Source organism: Maylandia zebra, linkage group LG1 (assembly GCF_041146795.1).
Source record: "Maylandia zebra isolate NMK-2024a linkage group LG1, Mzebra_GT3a, whole genome shotgun sequence".
NCBI classification, from domain to species: Eukaryota; Metazoa; Chordata; class Actinopteri; order Cichliformes; family Cichlidae; genus Maylandia; species Maylandia zebra.
The window spans coordinates 13611654-13636029 of NC_135167.1; the positions used below are offsets into that span (position 1 = coordinate 13611654).

The 24376-nt window shown below is 38.7% G+C and overlaps 1 protein-coding gene across 2 annotated transcripts in view; it reads right to left on the reverse strand.

The window, feature by feature from the left end:
- mdga1 (MAM domain containing glycosylphosphatidylinositol anchor 1) overlaps positions 1–24376 on the reverse strand; it is a 213650-nt gene that overhangs the window by 118859 nt on the left and 70415 nt on the right. For both annotated transcript variants that reach the window (XM_004539549.5, XM_004539548.5), the window contains exon 4: positions 7528–7702. In XM_004539549.5, the coding sequence (XP_004539606.1) occupies positions 7528–7702 (175 nt within the window). The remainder of the gene's footprint in view (positions 1–7527; positions 7703–24376) is intronic.

Consider the following 24376-nt stretch of genomic DNA (forward strand, 5'->3'; position numbering starts at 1 on the left):
GCAGCAATTTTAGATTTATTAAATAACATAAGAGCGATCCAAGTAATACCCACTAATGGGAGACATTCTCTCTAAAAAAAAAAGCAGCATCCCACTGCACAGATTCTAGTGTGCAGCAGAGGTTTTGTTTTTATAATAAAGAATCAGCTGTTTATTAGAAATGGGTAGCTGTCAGTATTGGCTGCAAAAATATAGACATAAACAAGTAACCCCAAAACAACATAATTTTGACTTTTGACCCAGACCAAAGTTCACATAATACCATTGGGCTGAATTTGGCGCTGTGTTTCATTGTGGAATATACAGTACATAGTATATTTACTACCAGTGCAAACTGATCACAGATTGTTCAGTGACGAACACTATCAATAAATACTTTTTAAATTACTTTTCTCAGGATACATTTTCATCAAGACCATGCAAAGTTTTTGGATTAAAACAAACTGACTTGGTCACCTTTAAAGTACTTCCTCTAACTATCACATCAAATTCAGCCTTAGAAAATCAGAGTGAAAGTAAAAAACATAATTTAAAAAAGCTATAAACTATATATCAAAATACGGCCCTTGAATAACAGTGGGAAAAAATTTACCACTCCTTCATAGAAAGAGAATGGATAAGAAAAGCAGAGTGTATGAAACTAACAAAAAACAAGTACGAGATGGATTTCCCGCAGAGGCTAGGCTGCCCTGATGTAGAAAACACAAACAGGCAAGGGAAATCACAAAAATGCACAATCAGAAATATATATTGCAAGTGTAAGAGGATATATTCAGTTATTGTGAAGATCTAAGAGGGGGGAGACACTGTATAGCCCTTTCTGTAACTTTATTTAACTTTTTGTTTTTCCCAAGAAGTCCCACTCACTATATCTTGAGAAAGTGAATTCTATGGTATATACCATCACTACAGAAAAAGCAACCAAGAGTAATTATAAGCTGTGGGAGGAGTACAGAGTGGCACAGAGACACGGGAAAAGTAAGAAAGGGAGGAATACATGGCGAGAGATATGAAAGAGATGATGAGCAAAGGAAGAAAGTTTGTGTGAGCTTACTACACTGTGTGACTCAGACAGTGGTGTGGTGGGCCCATGATTCACCCTGTGGCTTCAACTTTAATCTGACTGAAAGGTCAAAGTTTCCTTTAAACTGCCTGTTTCTGCTTCACTCTGTCTCTCTGTGTAGACCACAGTTCAGTTATTGACTGGTAAAAGTGTGTGCATGCAACCAGTATTAAAAAAGTACTATACCTGTATGCTTTCCCTGACTACACCAGCAGGGCTCCTGCCAATTTCTATTTCTTCAGCCCAAACCTCATCACCCTGAACCATAGAGCAAACATTGTGATAGAAGAATTTCAACAGGGATCAACTGACCACCTAGCCTACTACTTATGTGTGAAAATATGTGTGTGTGTGGGGGGGGGTATCATTGTGAAAAATACAGATTCAGAAGTTCATCTATTCATCTCTTGACACGCACAACTATTGGCAACTATTAGTGATAACTGCCAAAGTTGTTAAAGGACTCATGCGGATTTAGAAACTCATGGTTTCACACTCCATTGACTTACACAGTAACTGCTGAGTCTGCCACAGGATTTGTCATTTTCTCTGGAAAGTATTCTGAAGAGGTTGTTTAATGTTGATCACTTGGATTTAGTTGTAACATTCTGCTTAAATTCAAAATGAACACAACATATAGATACCACGCAGGTAAAAGTAGTAGTACAGTAATGCACCATGTTGGATGGACGCAGAGAAGCTTTGTTAGGTTAAATCAAGACTGGCAGACATTAATTTATATTTAAGCCAGCGATGTTAATTCGATTCCCTGAATTCCACCTTTATACTAGCTTTCTACTGTCTAGGAGTAGGAAACCATCCATAATAGTTCATGTAGTATTGAAAAATTGAAATATTTAAATCCATAAAGAGGAATGACTTACAGAGCAGTACCACAGCTCAGCTGATCACAGCCTGTACACAAACTCTACTGGAGCTCACAATATAAATGGTTGGTTTTCTCTGTTTGTGTTCAACGTGACAGATGTTCAAGCTGAGTATGTTATGTAAAATTACAATTTAAGTTGAAATAAAGTTTGTATTCTTTTGTACTATAGGTATTTATGAGATGAGTTGAGGGTAGCTGGGCAAAGAGATAGATATCTGGTAGAAATGTATTTTTGCCACTTCTGAAGTACAGTAACTTCCACTTACCTCAGTAGCATGCGATATATTAAAATAGAATTAATGGAGATGGTGAGTGATTGGACATCAATAAGGGATTAACAGTAGCAAGAGAAACAACAAAGAGAAGCAATATTCCCCTGCCAATGGATCAGTATCATGATCCTCATCCCTGCTGTAACCACATTGCCATCCACATAAACATCATCAGCATAATTACGGACATCACTATATGATCATCATGATTAACTCAACACTTGCCGTTTTCCACTTACCTTGGCGTATCCTAAAGAGAGAAATAGGTCCACGTATCCTTTGATCTGATCTAAACAAAAATACTTTTCACAGATTCTATCTACATATCACCAGTTGGGTTTCTGAACCAAGTCCATCCCATCAGTAGAGGCTACGCAAAGTTAAACCCCGCCTGCTCACTGCCCCACTGTCTCGGTGGTTAGGGTGCCAGATCAATGGTGTGCAGTTTGATTTGAGTGACCCAGTTGTGGTGGAGGTCTGAGAAGGAAAGGAGGTTGTTTGCGTTAATGGCTTATTGGTGGATGGTGTGTTGCTGTGTGGAGAGTATTAGGATAACTAAGTGGCAGTTAATTAATGTAAAGATTGCAAAGATTAATGTGCCCCCCTTGTGGAAGTGGGAACGAGAAGACTGGCAGCAGAAAGGAATAGCCCATGCTTCACATGTATTTGACAAAGGAAAAAACTATATAAGGGATCAATTAACACAACTGCAAAGAGATTATGATAGAAAAAAGCCTTTTATTTTAACTAGAATATTGTATATGTGCGGTCACTCCATAAGTTTCCATTTGCCATTTACTTTCTGGCCACTTTATTATTGTTCATCTCACTCTCACACTATACCTGCAAGTGCGTACATGTTCCTGCATGCATCAGCGCACGTTTATTTATGTAAATTTAAAAAATGTGCATGTGCTGCCTATAAATAAGCAACAAGCAAGGGGTTGTGTTTGCATGTGTGAGCACTTCTTGCATGCCTCCATGAAACTAACATTAAATCTACATTTGGGTAAATGACCTACAACCAGAGACTGCTGTGTTTGGTTTAGCCTCACAGCTGAGTGGAGAAAGACACCAGCAGATTTACTGCATATGTACACATCCACCCATGCACGCATGCAGATGTGTGCTTGCACACACACACGTACATACACATACATTGTTCCATCATTCACTGGTGCAGTTTATGGAGGAAGGCAGTAAGTGTGCAGGAAGCAGGAGGAAGAAAAAACAAGGAGGGTAAGAACATGAAAGATGGGGGAATAAGAGGAGAAAGAGGAAGATGTGACAAATAAAAGGTAAGAGTGAATATGAAGAGCAGTGTTTGGTCACTCCATTTTAAAAACATCTTAAAGCTGTTTCAAAACAGCTGAGACACGGAGGATAAGATCAGTTTTATGACTGAGAGATGGAGAGGGGGACAGCTAAATCTCTTGTTTGCACCCTGTACAGGTAACAACCTGTTCTACCCTCTAGTCCAGTGGTCCCCAACCCCCGGGCCTCGGACCGGTACCGGTCCGCGAGTTGTTTGGTACCGGGCCGCGAGAGTTGACGCTCAGGTCTGAAATATATGGTTTTCAGGGTTTTTATCGATTTTCAGCGTTATTTTGTTATTGTTTTTATCGTTAACTCTGTTTTCCTGGGTCTTTTCACGTGTGTTATGAATAAATCTTTTTTTTTCGGTACCGGTACTAGTTTTATTTTGTTGTATTTATCCGTGACACCTTAAAGGCTGGTCCGTGAAAATATTGTCGGGCATAAACCAGTCCGTGGCGCAAAAAAGGTTGGGGACCGCTTCTCTAGTCCAATAACCGGTCTCTTGGAGCCATCCAAATTGAAAAGCACAAGTGCATCTAATGCACATGGCTCTCTACTCTCATTTCCCTTCACAAATTCCATTCCTCCTTTTTAATGCCTTCATTTGTCTTTTGGCTTCTCTTTCCATCTGTCTCATTCTTTTCCATCTTTTTGTTATTCTTCGTCCTTCCTTTCTTCCCCATTATTTCAGCGGAAATTTGGCCACCATAATAATAGAATCTATTTGACTGCAATCACTCACCACTACCTCAGCTTTCCACTGTTCATTTTTACCAAGAAAGGTCAAGTACTCTTTAGGTAACTATGATCTGACCTGCAAACCCAATAGGCAGGATCCAGGTCAGTGTTCTCACACTGTGTGCACTCTTTCTTTCTCAGACACTGCAAAGGCAGTGGTAAACAAGATAAGAAGTGTCACTGTGTTTCCTTTTTCCACAGTTTCGTTCTTCCTGCTGGGACTACAAATCTAAAACCCTTCTGGTTCTTATGCATCATTTCTTTAGAAAAAACCCCAGACATTAAAACCCCAGAATAAGAGACATTTGCAATGTCTCTTATTCATTTTTTGACATGACCTATTTGAACCTGTCTCTTGTGTTTACCACCAGCTGCAATCTTGTAAGCGGTTTAGAGCTACAAAATCCAAATTTTGGCAACATGAAGTATTGCTGATTCTGGCAAAGTAAGCAGCAGTCATAGTGATAACTAAAATTCATTTAAGATTATGTGTTTGATTTCTTTTTCTTTTAATAGCTATGATCATAGCAATCCCTCTGCACTATATTGGCACTATAGTTAATTATCTATTATAAAAACATTTTTAGTGGGTGCCAGTTCATTTAGTTACTCAAGAGACACTTTTACATTAGATAGAAAAACGTATCTGCCTGAAATATCAGCCCAGTCTTGTATCCGAAGTGCATAAGGGGTCACTGAATACATTGGTATATATAAAACTAATGTGAATCATACACTGTGCCAAGCTGCAGTAACTTTTAGTATCTGTTCTAAGAAGAATATGATCTACTTCCAAGTTCTGATGGAAAATGGCTCAGCTTCATACGAACCAACCACACTGTGTCATTTAATTTGCTAGCCATGCATGCATTTATATACATAAAATATACTTTGGGGGGGGGGCGTTCTTCCTCTTTCCAACTGACCTCCATGCAGGACCTTTAAGGATTTTTCATATCACGTAAACAGTAAACCTAGATGGTTGCTGTTCCTTGTTTCGTCCCTGCTTTTCCCTCTTCCTTCCTTCCTCTTTCTAACCCCCTTTCTCTCTCTCCCATCCATCTTCACCTCGACTTTCATATATCTCTCTTCCTTTTTTCCCCCCAGTAGCCTGGGCTAATTGTTACATCGTTCTAGCACTAAAGTTGCCCTGTGTAGGAAGCTTGGCTGATTGCCGCTGGGTCTAACGCAGCATGGGGGAAGGGGAATTGAACAAGCATTGGCCGTCAGAGCTGGTTAGCTTCACAGAGCTCCTGTCACAACTACACTCACAATGCAACCTGTTTACTACCCAAGCCCCCTGCAATTACCAGCTCCCCAGCAGGGGCCAAGCTAGTGCCTGGGGAGAACTAACACTATCAGCTGAAAGGGGGACTGAACAAGGAGGGAGGAGGGAGAGCCCCATTAAGAGGCTGAGCCAGGGTTGTGGGTAAGCGACAAATTCTACAGGGACAAGCATGGTGCGAATATGTATGTGTGTGTGTCTGTAGATGTGTGTATTTGTGTGAGTGCACAGGTGAAATAATTTGGGAATTTGCACTGAAGGAGGTAGACATAATGCCCTGCAAACCAAGAAGGAAAAAAAAGAGCTGAACTAAGCAAAAGAAAGGCAGGTAATGGATGCGTTACATTATAGGGTCTTCTCTTAAGATCAGCCTCTTTCTATTAGTCTATAAACCCACCATCAAAATGATTAAATCAATGAAGAAAGACACTATTTATGCAGTAAGAAGCCATAACAAATGGATAAGGATTTTAAGATGCCAGGAAAGAATAAAAGTGGATAACAGTATTGATGTGTTGAGTATGTAGTTGCATTTCAATCAACCTGTCACCATGACCTGACCCTTGACTCACTGGGACAGTGGGGCAGTGAAACAGGCAGCAGCACGGGACCCCTACAACACAATGCTGCATCTAAACAGTCAAAGTTGGGCAATGGGGGGGGGGGTTAGAAAACAAAATTTATAAATATCTCTGAAATCATCAATAATAAATGATATCAACATTTTTTGTGAGGTAATGTTGCAGTGCTGTTAACATTTAAGGAGGCACAACAAAGTGTTTCCAGAAGCTGATACTAACTTTGGCTGCATGAGATAATATTTCAAAAGCATTTTTTTTTTTCATAAAAATAGATGATGGAACATGGACCGAAGTCACATTTAAGTGGCCTTGGATCATGTTATCGTGCTCTTATCTCAACAAACATGTTAAGTGAATTTTATCAATTACTGTGGATGCACAAATAGCATGCAGTCCTGGCATTACATGGCCTTTCACAGTTGTTTTCTTTCTCCAGTTCCAGCATACATTTATTTTTATTTGACTGCAACAGATCTTAAAAATGTTGTACAGTGTTTCAGGTTAAACCACTTCAACATTGGAGTGTCACTCTCAAAAATGTCTGTTACCTGCTTAAGCCTTGAAGCAGAACTGAAGTAGACTTTGAGGCAGAATTTTGCACCTTTGCCTAGTACCTTTTTTCAAGATACAGTCTAATAAGTCCCATTGTAAAACTGAAGTCTGCAAGGACAGGTCAAAGAAGGTCTAAAAAGGAGAGGTCATCTCTGAATGATAAGCTGGTTGGCATTTGTGGCTGGCATTGGCAAGTTAGAGGATATTTAAAAAATATCAAGAAACTTTAAGGGCATCTTAGACTAAGCAGCCAATAATGTGATTTTGTAGATGTTACTTTTCCTCTCTTACCCTGTTTGAGTTCATGACATTTGTTAGTTGAGAAACATTGTGTTAGGGAGCCCGTACTGCCTGGACTAACTGTTATTAAACTCTTGATATGTGCCACAGACTTCACATTTCCCCAAGAGTATCTGACAAAAAACGCCTTTTCCCCTTCCTACCTTATTTACCTTTATTGGTGGAGTAAACTGTCCACTGTTGTCCCAATGTGTCCTCTATAACCCAAGCCTATGGCTAATATCTCAATGAAATAATGTGTTGCGCATTCTTATCTATAGTATCCCAATGCTACAGGTCTGTTTGATCTATCACACCTCCCCCTAATCCGACTTCATCCACCCACCTATAATTCATCAGATACTCTTGGAAGCCATTCCCACCTGAAATCTCATCATCCATCCAATCAGTCTTTCATCTTTCCTCTTGCAATCTTTCCATCTCTCTCCATCTTGATCTTTTCTAACGGTGGGAATAGCTGTAGTGAAAGTCAGCTGTGGTCTTGAAGTGGAAGGAGCATTTTTTTTTTCTTTTTCTCCCCGCCCACTTACACTGCACATCTACACGGATGGACTTGATGGCAGCCACCCCCACCCCGTTGTCAGCCTTGCAGTAGTAGCGACCTCCCTGCACCCTCTGGATGCCCTCAATGCGTAGTGTCTCATTGTAGATGGATGTTTCCTGGAACTTGTCTGACGCACTGCCTGCTGTCTTCGTCCACCGTACCTGAAGAGAGTGGGGGAAGGGTGGAGATGTTAAGAAGACGAAAGTGCTGTCGAAGGCAGTGAGTTATGTTAAAGGACAGAATCAGTCAAGTGTAACAGAAAGATGTTGAGAAGGCAACAGAGCAAAGTTCTTCAAAAATGCACTTCTTTAAAAACATGAAAAACTAAAATATAAACAAAAAAGCAGAAAAAGTCTCTGCTTTCTTATAAAGCAGAGACTTTTTCTTATAAAAACACCAATAAAATAATATCACGCAGTGGTGACACTAACAAACACTGGCAAAGCACAACAAGATAGTGTTCTTATCTGTTGATAGACAATTTGTAATGTTCACTAAATGCTAGCAACCCACTGAAGTAGTAGTGCATTGCAAGTTTTAAGTGTGTACGACCCTCAGAAGGAAAAAAGACTGCATCACTGTCAGTAAATGAAGTTAATGTAAATATCTGTCTGGTAGGTCAAATACTCATTTATCAGCATGATTTGTTTTAAAACTGATCTGAAAGTCCTTTCTAATTTTCTGCGGCAATTAAGTTATTCAAGGTTGGGGGTTTTTGTTGTGTGCGTGTGTGTGTGTGTGTGGGGGGGGGGGGGGGCATGCTGAAAGAGTAGTTGGATGAATATCCTACCTAATTAATCATTTAAAACAGTCTTTATTTAGAAGTGGAAGTGACCTGCAGAAATGCCAAGTCTGTATAAAGACAACTCCTTAATTTACTGTGCAGGTCATTTAATTGCATATATAGCAAATTAACATTATACATAGTTTTCTTTCACTGAGATAAAATCTGCCTTCTCCATAGAGAGGAAGTTAACAGCACTAAGCTGTGTACTCATGGTGTCTGTGATACTCAGACCATTAAGAGTTTTGACAAATTCTATATGGCTTTTCCACGCTTCAATTATCCTATCAAGCCATGGGAGCACCGCACGGCCGACAGCTACATGACACTTTCACTTGAATAATCAAACCCACAAACATTCGTGCACACACACAGATGCATAAAAGCCTGAAAACTCATCAGCACTGGAATGGCTTGCTCTTGCATATGTATCTGCATAACTATGTGTATACAGTCCATTAATCCCTATTAACCCTACTGTCTGTTATCAACCTCAGCAAGACTATCAACTATGTCCTGTTAAGGAGGTCAGAGAGGATAATAGGCAAAAGTCACTGATATAGAGTGACTGTCTGTATGTGTCCATGCAAACGTTTGTATGTGGAAGTGTGCATTACCGTTTTCATGCACTCTAGTCTGCTTGTGTTCCTGGATCTGTACATCATATCTGGTTACCAATTCACTCCCACATATATGTGTGTGTCTGTCTGTGTGTTGATTAGAAAACAGGTTATATGGATTAGCAGATTATCAGTGCCTGTGTAAATGCTCTCTGTCTGTTTATTCAGCTCTGTTTGTGGGAGGGATTTGGAGGAGACAGACTGCCATTGATCAACCGGCCAAGGTGAGCAATGAAGCGAACCCTGTCTGTCCACGGTTTAGTGGCTCTAGTTTGGATGAGGGCACGTGTTTGTGTGTGGGTGTCTTTTGTGGACCTTTTTGAGACACACAAAGGGAGAGAGTGAAAGTGAGCATGAAGTGTGCATTTGCGTATCATTTTATATGCAAGGATTAAAAGATGAGTCAAAATCTTACAAATTGTGAACACTTTGTTTGCTGAAGTTTTGTAGAAGTAGCATTTTAGAGTTATTCATAGGTTTTAAGTTCAGGACCATTAGGCTCAAGTTTACTAGAATCTTAATGACAAGATTATGTACTAAGAATTTAAACTTAGGGAGAAACATACTACATCTCAGTTAAAGGCAGTTGTATGCTTGATGATGGGAAATTGTGCATGTAAAAATGAGGCTGAACATGAAATCTTGATAATGTATTGCACTCAAAATATTGAATAAAGTCTGTGGGGATGGATGCAACATTTGAGTTTTCCATAATATCCCTGCAAAGAATAATGTAAAATAAGGAGATCGCAGGGTAAAGAGAGACAAAATATGTAAGGAAGGAGTTTTACTTGGATAGAAATAGTAGGTATGTGTGAGAGAAAAATAAGGTCTGCATGTGTAAGTGAGATATCGGGGGGGTTTTTTTTTCCAGCCTGCGAGAGTGAGTAAGAAAAAGAATAAGAGGGAATGATATATGCTGTATTGCTGGCAGCTGTATGATGGGAAGAGAAAAAGTGCATCACACTGGGAGTTGCTCCACCAGGGCGGCAGATGAAGCAAAATAGAAGGAGGTGATACTGTGAATAAGGGAGATATTGTGCGCAATGCAGATGACAAACCAGGCGGCAGAAAAGCCTTTATCTGCCTGCGACACCAGCAGCTTAAAACTATCACCTGCACTCTCTTTCTCTGACCTCCTTCACCCTCCCTCTACACCCCTCTCTTTTCTTTTTCCTTCAATAGCCAGTGCCTTTTTTCCCCTACTACAGTCCTGACAGATTGGTCTGGATATCTCTCTTAGTGCCTCATCTTATCCCTGTCTGGTCACTTTGCTCGATACCTTTCTTTTATTTCTTTACAAAGTACAGGAAAGCCAAACACTCACTTGTCATCAGATTTTGTGTCTACATACACCTCCATTTACACACATGAAAGACACATATTTCCCCAGACTTACTCCCCCATGCACATGCTGGGAGATGAAGACACATTTGTTGAGTCAGAGACTTATAATATTAGCTCTTACATTCGGTTAGAAGTGTAATGTGAAGGAAAGTTTTGGTGTCCCATTGGATTGAGCCTGACATGAAAAGCGGCAGTTTTGTTCACTTTTTCTGTATTCAGGTGGTGATCTGTGTGCTGTCTAGGGCACAGATGTTTCAACAGGAGCATAGAAACAGCGCCAAGGAAAGAAGAACAACCTTTTCAGAATATTTCAGGTGAAGGTTTAGGGGCCACTTGGTGTTTGTAAGGAAGGTGGGCGGGTTGGCCATTAGGCCTTCTTTGAATGTGGTCATAGAATGCACTAAAATACTGGTCAGACGTAAATAAGCTAGTAAATTTTCCATTAGTGGCCAAGTGCAATGTGTTATTTGTCTACAGTATTTTCATCTTAGAGCATTTATTTCCAAACAGTGCATTACACTTTCCACACCATTAAAACCATTAAGACAGATAACTTATCCATTTAATCATATGATATGTCTAACATAATTTTGAGTTAATATTGTTTAGTGAAACACTCTTTTAACTTTGCCTTAAAGGTGAACTCTTGGTACCTTCAGCAGCAGTCGTCTCCAGCCATGTGCATAATGCAGCAACAATGTTTTCGATAAGTTGTTTTGGAAAGTATCATGGACGCTTCGTATTTATTTGATTCAAATAAACAAACCTGGTTGTCAGTGTCAAACATATTGTGACCCAACTAGCAAGTTAACATTTTCTGAGCAGCTCAAAGCTTCACCAGCCACAGTAAATATGCTGTGATCCATACTACAGTTGGAAATTTGAACAATGCCAGGTCCAAGTGGATTAGAAACACACACCTTGCTAAAACTACTGAAATCCAATACAAGGGCCCTGATAAAAAGCAGTTTTTGAAGCTTATAATCCTCAGTACACTTAATATAGAGCATTTAATGTTCAACATCCTTCCAAAATGTCCAGACAGTTGAATAAATGGCTCTTTCTCACAGTGACAACAAAACTAAACATTATAAGCTTTGAGTAAAGGAGGGATTTATTATAGAGCTGTTGTATTGGATTTTAATGGATTTACTGTACCTATACTGGCAAAAGATACAGCCTGAAATCAGAAATTCTGGAAAAGGAAAAGAGAGAACGACAGCAGGCACTAATTATGCATGATGAATATGGATCTGAAACATTGATGGCATGCTTAGGAAGAAATGAGACAGATACAGGGAGAAGAGAAGAGAACTGTCAAATTTCTCTATTTGTTTTCGACTGTGTGTCTCTATGTGTGTGGTTGCCTTATTACCTCCTTTCTTTCTCAGCCCGTCTCTGTTTAATTCTGTCCCTCTATGATTCTGGCATTTTCCCTTCACATTTTTACTTTACATGTCGACACGACACAAACATGTTCCTCCCTCTCTGCATCGTACCATAAGGTTCTCACTTCACTCCTCAAACTGACACATCAGAGAGAATCAGCAGGATCTAGCAGATATGGTCCAGTGCCTGTAAGACACCATTGCACTGTTGTTCAAACTGGAAACTGACAGAACAACACAACAATACATCAGAGGCCTTAATACTGACATTTAGCTAGAAAAACGATTGTTGAGATGTTTCTACCATATTCCTATCTATGCTAACCTGCAACTTTCAGCTCACAGGCCACAAATAATGAAAATAAAACGCAAGCAAACAAAATTTCTTCACCAGATGGTGAATAAATTGGATGTTGTTCACAAATTGGACAGGTCACTCCTGTGGACATCTGCTGTGCTCCACACCTAAAGTCAATTACGTTTGCAGTTACTAATATAGTGTAATTTAACTACATTGCCTTCTTTGATTCAAATAAGTCAAATTGCACACTTAATAGAGAGATTTACCTTTAAAACAAGGACATGCACAACCGCTCAGTAAAGCAAAGTGAAAATTAAATCCTTCCATGTTTGACATCACTGTAAGCAAAGCTTAGCTTGCAAGGCTTTCCCACCTCTATACAACTGCTTCCCGTGGCGCTACAGAAGTTGAATCCTTTATATTCCCTCTCAGTAACTCACAGAGAGCCTGCTAGGCTTGCCTTCCACAATTTTCCTAACTCTCTTCTTGACGTAGCACCAGCGGAGTTGACGATACAGTGCTTTATCCGTCCAACTGGCTCACTTACCGTGAATGGGCTTAAGATGGTAATCCTGTTATCGGGGAATACTACTTGGCACGGATGCAGACCCACACTCACACACAGGCACTAAGGCATACATGAATGCACGCACAAGCACAGAATATGCAACATCTGAGGGGAAGTGTGGGAAAGAAAGAGTGAAAATAAATAGAATATCAGTAAAATTATGATGAAAAAAGGCATAGTCCAGGTTGACAGCAGCAGCTTGAACTGATAAACACTGAAGTAATTATCTCAGCTCTGGTTTATGAACAATGGCTTTATTGAATAACTAAAAGTGACAAGGTGTGGATGACATGCAGCATAAGTCAAAACATCTACTGCATAGAAATATCTCTTTTAATTATCTGTCACAGCAGAGCAGAAGTGGATGGAGAGTTATTTGCAGGAGAATTGGAATACGTGGGTTTCTAAAAGAGTTAGCAGCAACGGCAAGTAATAAATATAAGTTAAAGAACAGAGTTTGCCTATGTGCATCCCAATCTGGTCTACTGCTTATTATTCCATTAACTCCTTTACTATGTGATGATGAGCTTAAGGCCTTTTTCTTTCCTTTTACCCCTGAATAGAATAAACATATTTGTTTAGAGTGGTTCCCAGTTTTCTCCGTGTATCACTCCATTAAAAAACACAAAAAAAATGACTCTGTTTGTATGGAACATCAGCCATGCCTCTGTGCACAGATCACAGAGAAAAAGTTCAATAAAACTGACTCATTGATATTGAACACATCATCCTTCTCTCTAACCTTGTCATACAATATGGATGCCTTTATCACTCTTTTTGCCTCTGTAATATGAAACTAAGGCTGTGATAACATTACAGGAATCAGAAGAATCATCAGCATTTACAAAAAAGTCATAATCTTGAAAATAATAAAAATAAATGCATGTGTTAACAAAGTCATTTACATTTGTCTGCATAGCATACAGATGTTAAAACACTTAACATCAACACTTTCTTAGTTTCAAAACTTGTGATTTATGAATATTCGGTTAATGTGGCTTCTTGAGGGCAAGTAAAAAGAAATGCACCATTTACATTTCTGGAAGCGTCTCAATAGTTTGCGCAACATTTGCTTGACCATCAGATGGTTTAAGTCAGAAGAAAGCAAACAGGGGCAGACCGCATCAGCAGATATACAGAGCTCTCTCCAAAGTGTCAACAGCCGTCAGCTGCAGTGTCAGCTGCTACCTAACACACTCTGCTCATGTTGGATGTGTTAGCTGTAATGAGTAATGGCTAATTATTACAAGCACGGCATAGGATGGAGAAATTTGAGCATAGCCATCTTTTTTTTTTTTTGAGTATGTCCTGATCAGATGATGTCAGGCTGCTGAGAAATGAGAAACTGAAGAAGGCTTACACACAAGGGAAGAAAAAGAATCTTATGGATTACTTTGCCCTACGATATCAATTGAAGCACAGATCAACCAATAAAGTCAGAACATCCACGGTTTTGACCTGTGCTTAGACTGAAAAAGCTCTGCGGCTCTAGCTTTCAACAAAGCTATCTCAAATTTTTCCCCACAAAGAGCTCAAATCATTTAAAGTGGGAAACAAATGCAACACCTGTGCTGCGAACCAAGACCCGTATCCCACGCATGCAAACATCTTAATCAGGAAATCACTGGATGCATTCACAGCATTCATAATGATGTTCCAAATGCCACAGCAAACTGCTTCTGTTCTGAAAGTGCCTGAAAAAAACTAGAATAAAACAATCTTAAAATGTAATATTACTTTATATATACTTTCAGAAACGGCCCTAACCAATCTGGCGCCCTAGGCAAGATTTTAGGTGGCGCCCCCCTACATCAGCAGTGTAGTGTAATGTTGTAACAAATAATATTTCTATTAAATAAGCTTTACTTTGCATTTTAATTAACGTGGGATTATTTTTTGTATTTAGAAATAATAGTACCAACTTTTTTTTTTTTTCAACATTTGTGGCACTGGCGTGGCGCCCCCTGATGGACGGCGCCCTTAGCATTTGCCTATACGGCCTATGCCACGGGCCGGCCCTGTATACTTTATAAATAAAACATACATCATCAAACAAGCACACATACCTGTCTCTCACTGTCTAGTCTCTAGTCAATACAGACTTTGCTTTTTTCCTGTGGTTTCATTTTAGTTTGTAAGAACAGACGTTTAGACCTTAACTTTATTATTTTTAGTCTCAGAGAGGGTTTCATCTACAAAGCACAGTGTGTGTTACCATGGCAGCAGACACTCCAGAGACACTCAAACATACAGAAAAGCTATGGAAGAGTCCAATACAGAGGTCTTCATCCAGGCACATCAGCAGCACAAGTATTTTGTTTTGAAATCTAATTTGATGCGGTGTTTGTGTTCTCACTCAATGTCTCAAGCAGTCAAGGACAGTGACCCTTGCACTCACAGAAAAGCTGTTTGGCTGAACAAGAGTGAAGTGATATGTAGACATGACACAAAAGCTACACTTTAAAGAGGCATCCCTATGTGACAGACTTGATTAGCCGAGTAGATATATCCTAATCTATTCAAACACATCTTCATGAAGCCAAAAGGCAATGTAACACACAAATGCCATAAATGTATAAGAAGCAAGGAAAAAGTAGAAAATTACAATGTATGTACAATAGCACAGTGAAAAAGAGAAATTCTAGGCATTGATTTAAAAACAAAAAGTTGGAGAAGGCCTTGGGTTGTTGAATTCACTTGTTTGTTGTTTAGTTTCTAATCAAAGAAGTCTGAATAGCTCATAACAGCAGATCTAAAAGTAAGCTTGGCCTCAAAGCATCCGCTCGTCTATAAACTAACAGTAGTGCTTCAAAATTGCTTCTTTAACAAACAATAAGTCATTCCAATATAAGCCGATGAAACTGGACAGTTTCACACTGTTCTTTATTTAGTAATAATACGACATAAACATGGAAGCATGTTTTGCAAATTCCTTTTAAAAAAGGGAGTTTTCTCATTCCAACATCCTAAAGCAAGCAAGACAAACCTGCCAAAAAGATGGAAATAAAAGGCATGAGAGCCTTGAAGATCGCTAAACTGGATTCATTAGATTAGTTAGTTTTAAATAAACTTTTAATAATAGTTTACGGTGCTGGAGTGTCTTTAGGACAAGATATAACTATTCTTTATTGGCCCAGCCAAAGGTCAATTTTAAATGCTTAAAAAAGTTTGTGAACACAATTGAAAGCATGTTCACAAACAACTTGAGTGGAACTACCATGAAAAATAACAGTTTAAAAAAAAAGTCTAATTGTACTTGTTTAAAATAAATGAAGCATACATTTCATTCAGTGGATGTGAACGCTTCTAAATACTTAAGCCTGTAGACAGCATAACAACAGAATGACCTTCCAAAATACAAAATGGATCGCAACCAATGCCTTTTTATGGAGCATGTGAAATACAAGATCTGAAGCAGATGTTCTGCCTCATCTTGTGATTTATTGTCATCTGCTGTTGAGTTTGGAATACACTCGAGTAGTCCCGTCTACAAGCGTAAACATAATAAGCACAATTTCCCACCTCATCGTCATGCCTCGATTCTCCTTCTCCTTTATTAGTGGTCAGCATGTCCTCTGCACCGTGCAGCACTTATCATTGCGATTCATCTATCTTGTTAGAGTTTGTTTTCTTATCTCTGCTCAAGATGTCTTTCGTTTGTTCTTGGTTTTCAGTTGGTATTCACATTCATAATCTTGATGACAGACATGTTTTTGTTATTCAACCACATGTCTAAAAGTGAAACTACCTGGGTGGTGTGTATGCCGAAACACATTTTTTTCTTACGGTTTCAAAGAGATCATGAAAGTAAGTCAAAGATTGCTTGTCTTTTTTGCTGGCTTTGTCATGCAGAGATTATTTACACATGTTACCAATTATTTATGCAATTTTTTTGATGCTTCAAGTTAATCACAATCATGTTTTATCTCCTTCATCGAGTCCTTAAAGTTTTCATGTCCCTTCACCATATCCTTGTATTTTTTTTTTACTGCAATAAAAAAAGGAGAGAGTTGATTGTTTTTAGTTCCAAGTCCATTTCTTCTTCTTCTTCCTCCCCTAACCTGTCTTTTTCAGACTTCTTCTCTCCATCTTTCTTGTTTTTTTTCTTGCTCTCATCTTCCTCTTCATTCTTCCTCTCCATCCACTTAGGGGTCAAGCAGTGACCTTGTTTGTGTCTAGGTCGTGTTCTTGCTGAGTGCCTGTGCAGCCTCGTGCTGCCACCTGATCAGCCTTGCTTTCAGCCTCACTATCGATCGCATTCCACTCACCCCTCAAGGGCAGAAATCCAAAACCATATTCCAGACCGCAGCCCTCATCTTCCTCCCTCCATTCCTTCCTCTTTCCCACTTCTTTTTTCTCTGCCTCTCCACTTTTCTCATCTATAATTCTCTCTCTACCTTTTCCTCGTATAGAATTCATCACGCACGCACACACCCATGCAAGTCTCAAGGTTGCAATGACCAGAAGACCCATGAATAAATAATAAGGAGGTAGGAATCACTTTCAGAAAAACCATTTACTCTCCTATTGTGTTTTTGAAGAAGCTGTGAGAGTGTGTGTGCGAGCTCTATGTGTGTGTAACAAGAAAAGCTTTGTGAGCGAGACTACAGTGCTTTGTTAACTAAAAGCCCCGCTGTCTCAGGAGTTAACTTGAGTGATGCTACGAGCACCTTGTAGGTGACCTCTAACACTGATTTTTTTTTCCTTGTGTACATACTTTGATTTCTTTTTCCTTCTTTCTTTAAAGAGTCTTACAATATTTGTGGGTATAACCAATGAGGTTGGCAGAAGGACAGCGTAGCAGAAAGGCAACGTGTCACCTTGTCTTGAAAAACTCATTCTTTTAAAATTGTCAAAGGTCATTTTTTGCCATGAAACAAAACAAAGAGGTGAGTATGGGCCTGCTGTTTTGTTTTCTGCGAACACAATATGCATACAGTTTGACTTTTCCCAAAGTAAGATGGTCCGTGAGCTAAACTGTTGTTGACTTGATATATGCTTTGTTGCAGTTGGTCTGAAGTATAGAGACAATAGAAATGAGAGCGAGAGCTTAAAATGAACAGAAAAAGAGGCAGTGTGGAATAGGGAATTTAAGGAGATATAGGCAGGGACAGGATGAAGAAAAAATAAGCGTGGAAGAGAGAAGGATAAGACAAGGACGAAAGAAGAGTAAAGGGAAGAAATGACTTGTAGTGAGTGATAAAAAGGAGAAAGCAGAGACTGAGACAATATGAAGGAGAAGGCAGCAACAAAAAGAGGAAAACAGACATAGACAGAGAAAGAAATGATTAGATTTTTCTCTCCTCTGTATGGTTCAGAGTGAGAGCTCCCATTTCAATCCAATCTAGCTCAGGCAAAAGTAAACAATCAGTCTTGATAAAGGATTGGATAAATCCTCAATCAGTCTCATTTTCAGTAAAGAAGCTATTTATTGGGCTGGCCTCACATGGCTAAATTGGATCCTCCTTCTTCTGAGCAAGCTGAAGTGAGAGAGAAAAAGCGGAGAAAGTGAATCATCTCGCTCCGAGAAGGCACAGATGAAAGTTTTTGCGAATAAAATGGTCCTTGCATTAAAAAATAATACATAGTATAAAAGTCTTTACTGGTAATACATGTAGACTGAAAATGTAGGAAAAGCCACTGCCAATCAGAACTCATACATCATATTCCTGTGATCTTAAATCGACTCATCAAAATGTGGGACAAGTAGCTCCCTCACAAAGCCAGAAACCAGAGACAGGCAGAACACTCTGAACTGGTATGAAACAAGTCGTGATTAATAAAATATAAAGCCCTAATGTTTTTAAAGAGTTAGTGTGGTCTGCTATGGAGTGGGTGTGTTTATTAATAAATGCATTAAAATGTTGTCAGCATAAATTTGTAAGTCTATTGTTTCTCTGAAGGGTGAAAACAGAGCATTATGAGGACATTCGTGTTAGAATAGAGTACAGCCATAAATAATAACAAAGCTGCCAGAACACTTGGAACATCTTGCCTGTCTGCCAACACCTAGAGGCCAATACAAACTTCCCAGTTAGGATGGGGAGTGGGGGAAGGACGCAGTTCACTGCAGTAGCTGTCATATCTCTTTTTCTTCTTCATGAGGTGAACATTCAACAGAATAAAGCGACCATCTCCAAAATAAGATGAAAACAGTTCTACTCCTATGGAAAACAAACAGAAATGATCCAACAGAAAAGAAATAAGATTATTTCTGTAATATTTCTATGTATTACACTATGAGCTACCCACAAAGCGGCACTTTTACTTTGTTATCAAGTTGTGCATATACAACATAAAGCATTACCTATACATATATTCATTTTCTTTTTCATAAAAACATTGGTAGCTTTATACAATTGCTAAGAAAGATAACACCGCATAAACTGTTTTAAAAGGTTTTGACTATACTTTATTTAGATATTTCTTAGTTTTGAAAATACTGATGATTCTTCTTTTAATAATCTTTCGCCACGTTTTCACATGTCATAGTGCATCATATAGTTTTCATATAAAAAGAATTTCAGGCAGAGCTAATATAATAAGACGAATACTGCAAAAATATATATCAGGCTCTATCGCTCTGCTGTGGGATCTCTCTGCCCTGCAAAGTGCAAATATGGAAAGTATAGTAATGAAGAGAGAGCACTATTCCCTACTTTTTCATGTGTATACATGTAAAGGTAGAGGTTGAGAAAAGAAAAAGCTAAATCCCCAGAACATTGCATGAAATTGGTGGAGGGACTGTGGTAGAAATCTGAGTTAAATTACAGACTGTAAGACTCCTAGTGTCTTCTTATATTCTTTATTCAACCTTTATGAAGAGTCCAAAGGGGTCCAGAAGGGTTTCTTTTCTTTTGTTGTGGGTATGTGGCAACAAAGGAAAAAGAAACCCCCAGCCTATAAAGCTCGGCTTATCACATACATAGAATATCTGCTGTCTGTCTGGAGTGAAAGTAGTTTTACTTTCACAGAAGATAAAATTATGATTCTGAACCTGCTTCTTCTCTACTAAGGATCATACAAAGAGTCTGTTTCACACCCCAAATTCCTATATACTGATAAAGACAGTTCATACATGTGTCAGATAATAGTTAAACAAATTACAAAGACTTCTGTTTATAAGCAAACTACGTGTATAGACAATTGTACAACAACTTGCATTAACTTGTATTTTTCTATTACAGGTTGCAAGAACATGATTTTTAAGTAGTAATATTATCTTTTTGTGGCTGAAAACATCATAAGTTAGATTAATATTAGAGTCGTTTCATCCAAAGAATCCCTGAGCCTTATAGGTTGGATGCCTATTGTGAACATTTACAAAAGTGCAACATGTTAGAGCAAACAGACAAAAACAGCTTTGTGAGCTTTCATTTTTAGTCTAGTCACTATGACTAATGTATAAAATGTAATGTACCAGAAAAAAAATACCTGAAACCACAACTTTGTGTGTTGCCAGAACTGGAGATTCAATATGTGTAAGGAAGAGACTGCATGAGAAGTAAGGATGGATGGAGGAGAAGCTGGGGTGACGAGGATCAAGTTCTCAATACAGCCAAAGGAGATCAGTGGAAACTCTGTAACCCCAATGGGACACAGTGCAGAATGCTACAGTGTGCTATTCAAGCAGAGCACAGTCGGACAGAGGTCAGCACTCTCACCGTTTACGTCCACTGTAACAGTAAAAATCTTTTTCTGGTTTTTGTATGTGATGTGTTTCATGTTCCCTTAATGAATGTAGCATAAAACACTAACAAAACACTAGCACATCTGTTTGTCAGTAACAGGTTTATGCTGCTAACTTTAATTTATGCAATCACTCAATAACATGGCCTTCAAATTCCCTCTCCAATCACCAGATCAGAATCCAAAAGAACATTATTTTGGATGTGATATATGAAACAATTTGCAGCATGTATGCACAACTGAAAAATGACCAAATCTGCATAAAAAACAAACAAAATGTGGTATGGTTGTTGATGGTATGGCTGACTGAGGATTTTTCCAAAGTGCCGATCTACTGGGATTTTTACACACAACCATCTCTAAAGTTTCCAGAGAATGGTTCAAAACAGGAAAAAGTGAGCAGTGGCTCATGGTGAAAATGCTTTATTGATGGCAGAGTTCAGAGAAAAATCACCATATTCGGTCAAGTTGATGGAAAGGCAACAGTAAAACAAATAACCGGTTAAAAGAACGGGCTTAGAGGGCCCCTAATGGACCACAGCATCAGATGAACACACCAGGTGCCACTCATGTCACATAAAGACAGAAAGACAGTGAGATGAAAGGATCAGAATTTGGCATAAATACTTAGTGTGCATAAATCCTGATGTTAGGGAAGGGTTTAGGGTATTTTTGAGCCCCTTAGTAATAGAGTATAATTATAATGTTGAAGTCTTCAAAAGCATTGTTGCTGACTCTGTCCACTGTAAACATCTTATAATGGCAACGCTCAGTCCTTCACAGCTCATATCATTACAGTCTGGTCTCTCAGTTCACTGTACTTAAATGGTACTTCTGGGATGTGGTGGAAGCTAGGAATCAAATCAGTAAGGGGCTGCCCACAAATGTGCAGAAACTGTAATAATATTATGTCGTTTTCAGCCAGATCTCTGAGGGTTGTATCCTGCACTTGCACAATGAATAATTAAGGCAGAAACCAACACAGCTATAGCACAATGTAACTAAGAAAGGATCTGACTTCTCCAGTGCCGCCATAATTCCTTGTTATTGACCCCACACTGACCCATTATGTTCTCTTTCTGCGTTTGTATCTTAGCTCTGTCTTCGCCTCTCTTTGTAGTGCATTTTGTATGTGATTTCAATTTACATTCCAGTTTATTGTTCATTTGAATTATTATTGTTACTACATTAGCAAATTGCATTACGAAGCTGGGTAAAACCCATAACCTTTGGTAGAGTTAATAATTTCAAATAGCTCTAGCTAAACAGCTCTGGTCCATCAGCCTGTTCCACATCCTTATTTCTTCATTTCACACAACATGGATATGACCCTACAAGTCTGACAGCTGGTGGCTTTCAGCTTCTAAAATATGTTGTAAAGAGTGGTTTTAGAAAAACATCAGGATGTTGCTCTTTAATCCAAGGTGACTGACTGTTCTACACTTGGAGTAGCTCAGTAGTAAATTCAACGGGTCCAGGTGCCATTTGACATCATGGAATCTAACACTAACAAAAGCAACTAAAAGTTTAGAAGTGCTCGGACCTTGGCTTAGATTGTTTTAAATCAGAATTGGATGTTTTTAATAATACTCACAATGATGTCTAAATGAACAAAAGCACAGTGGCCATAGTAATTAACTTATTTTCTTCAAATTTGATCGACTAAATAATCATATTTTTATTTTTATTTGGAATGTCTATAAAATTGTCAAGCAATTTACATACATATTTTCCTCTTCGACTTTGAATGTGAATGATATAATAAAGATATATTACTTCTCATTCCATTACTGGTGCAATGACAGAGAAATGCAAATGTTTCCTGAGCTGCACCTCTTTACTAGTTCTTTATTTGTCTTTTCCGTCTCTAACTTTGCGTCTACATACACATTGCCTCACTGACGGCAGCACATGCACTAACTCAACCGATGTCTCTTTGCCAGAGGCACTGTACATCTTGTCTGTGCACACGCTTTACATTCTGACAATGTGACCAAAGTGATCATTATTCAAAATACAGTTCCACCTCCGACCAAGAGAACAAGCAATCACTGACGCAATTTCCTACAGCTTTGAAATGCTCTAGGGGAATGAACTTGTGTAGTATGTGTTATGCAGAGTATGTTTTGTGTAATGATTATTCCAGCGTTGCTGAAAATAAAAGTTTTATTAAAAGTTGCATTTGTTTCTAACAACGCGGACTGTAAATTTAAAGTCTACATCTGTATGTGTGTGTGTCTATGTTTGTATCCAAGAGCAAGCGAGTCACAGAGACAGAGAGAATTGGAGGAAACAAATGGGAAAGACAGCCACTCTTAGTATGGGCAGGTAAGGTCAACAGTTTGGTATGTAATTAGACTCTGCGCCTTTCGTACAAATGATTGTTTTGCATCTGCAGAGTCATGCAATCAAGCCCTTTTTCGTTGTGTTTTTTTTTTAAACACACACTCTCATACACATCCATCGTCGAGTTACACATACACACAAATAGAAGAAAACAAGGCTTAGACACAGGCGCTGTTTTATTCATGCTGATGTGATGCCAGTGGACATGCACCCGTGAGGAACACTGCTTTTCTCACCTCACACACTTGCACACAAGTACACACAACACACACAACCCCTCCACAGTCACCTCAGTTCATTTCATCTAGCTATGTACGCTCACACAGATGTATGCTCACAGAGAGATCCTGATGCAAAATGTTTCACTGGGGTTCAACCCAGGGAGCCAGATGGGTCGAAGGTGGACTGCACCTCCTGCTCAAGTTTTATGAGCGTGCTGTTTGGAAAGTATTTTTCCCTCTTTGTTAATGCGTATATTTGGTGTTAGTATGGTCATATATTTTAAGGACTGCTTATATGTACATACTGTGTATGTAAAATATGTCTTTATAAAAGATTAAAGCAATCCTCCTTTAAGTACACAAATTACTAATGCACGCAAAGCCTAGCATGCACAATGGTTTCATCCTCTTCAATTCTTTCTAATGTAGGTTAATATATACCCATTACTTATTTATATTCACAGTACATGTGATCATTCTTGTGCTAGTTTTGAGAACTTTATTTTTATAGTACAATGTAGATATAATATAATAATAATATAGTTTGTCATTTACATGAGATGCATTACTGTAGCTGGAGAGTTAGCCTCGCTAAATGCAGGTATTATAATTAAACTGAAACAGTTTAACCTCCTAGGACCTAACGTCCACATATGTGGACATCACAATTTGAGGTCATTATACTGCTGCTGTTCTATCAAAATTTTAAACTAATATCCTCATATGAGGCTCTCATTTTTCTTAGGAACAAAAATCTGGTAAAAAAAAAAAAAAGAAAAAAAAAAGAAAAATCTGTTAATTCTTTGTTTTTACATTCATTGGGTCCCAATCAGCCCAAATATCAAAGAGAAATTAAAAATGCATGCCGTGGAAGAGTGCGGGTCTTAGGAGGTTAAGTACAGAGTACAGATTTTTCCATTTTAATCGCTCCGTAGAACTTAACTGATGATATGAAGTCAGAAAGCAGATTCTTTATATAAAGTTGCCCCTACTCATCAAAACCATTTTAAAGGGCAAAATTACATGTACTGAATCTCTTTCTCCTTCTTTGTCACATACAAGATATATACGTGTATTTACAGAAATAGTGAGGAAAGACCACGCTCTAGGCTCCTTTGGACTCAAAAGTGGGTGGGCAGAGGCATAAGCTAATCGCTAGGCTTTTGCCCATCAAGCTGGGATTCCAGTCCTGTCTGAACTATTAACATCTTTTTTTTCCTTTTTGTTTTCAATGTTTCCTTATTTAGGATAAGGCACAAAAAAACTACTTGTTTCAGATTACAGAATACATGGCCCAAAATGTATTTTGTAACGTATTCCTTTGCATTACTCAACGAGAGTAACTTATTCTGAATACTTTAGATGGTTACACTGGATTGGTTTAAGAAATGGTAACTGTTTTGGTTAAAATACATCCTTTTGCAGGTAAAACAGAGTTCATGTACTAAACTCCCTGTAAAACCAGAACACCAGTGGCATTGTAGCTGAGATGGCTCAGAAAACCACCTCACTTCACATGTTATTGCTTGTAAAATGACAAGTGTGACCACGACCTTGAGCTTCAGCACAAT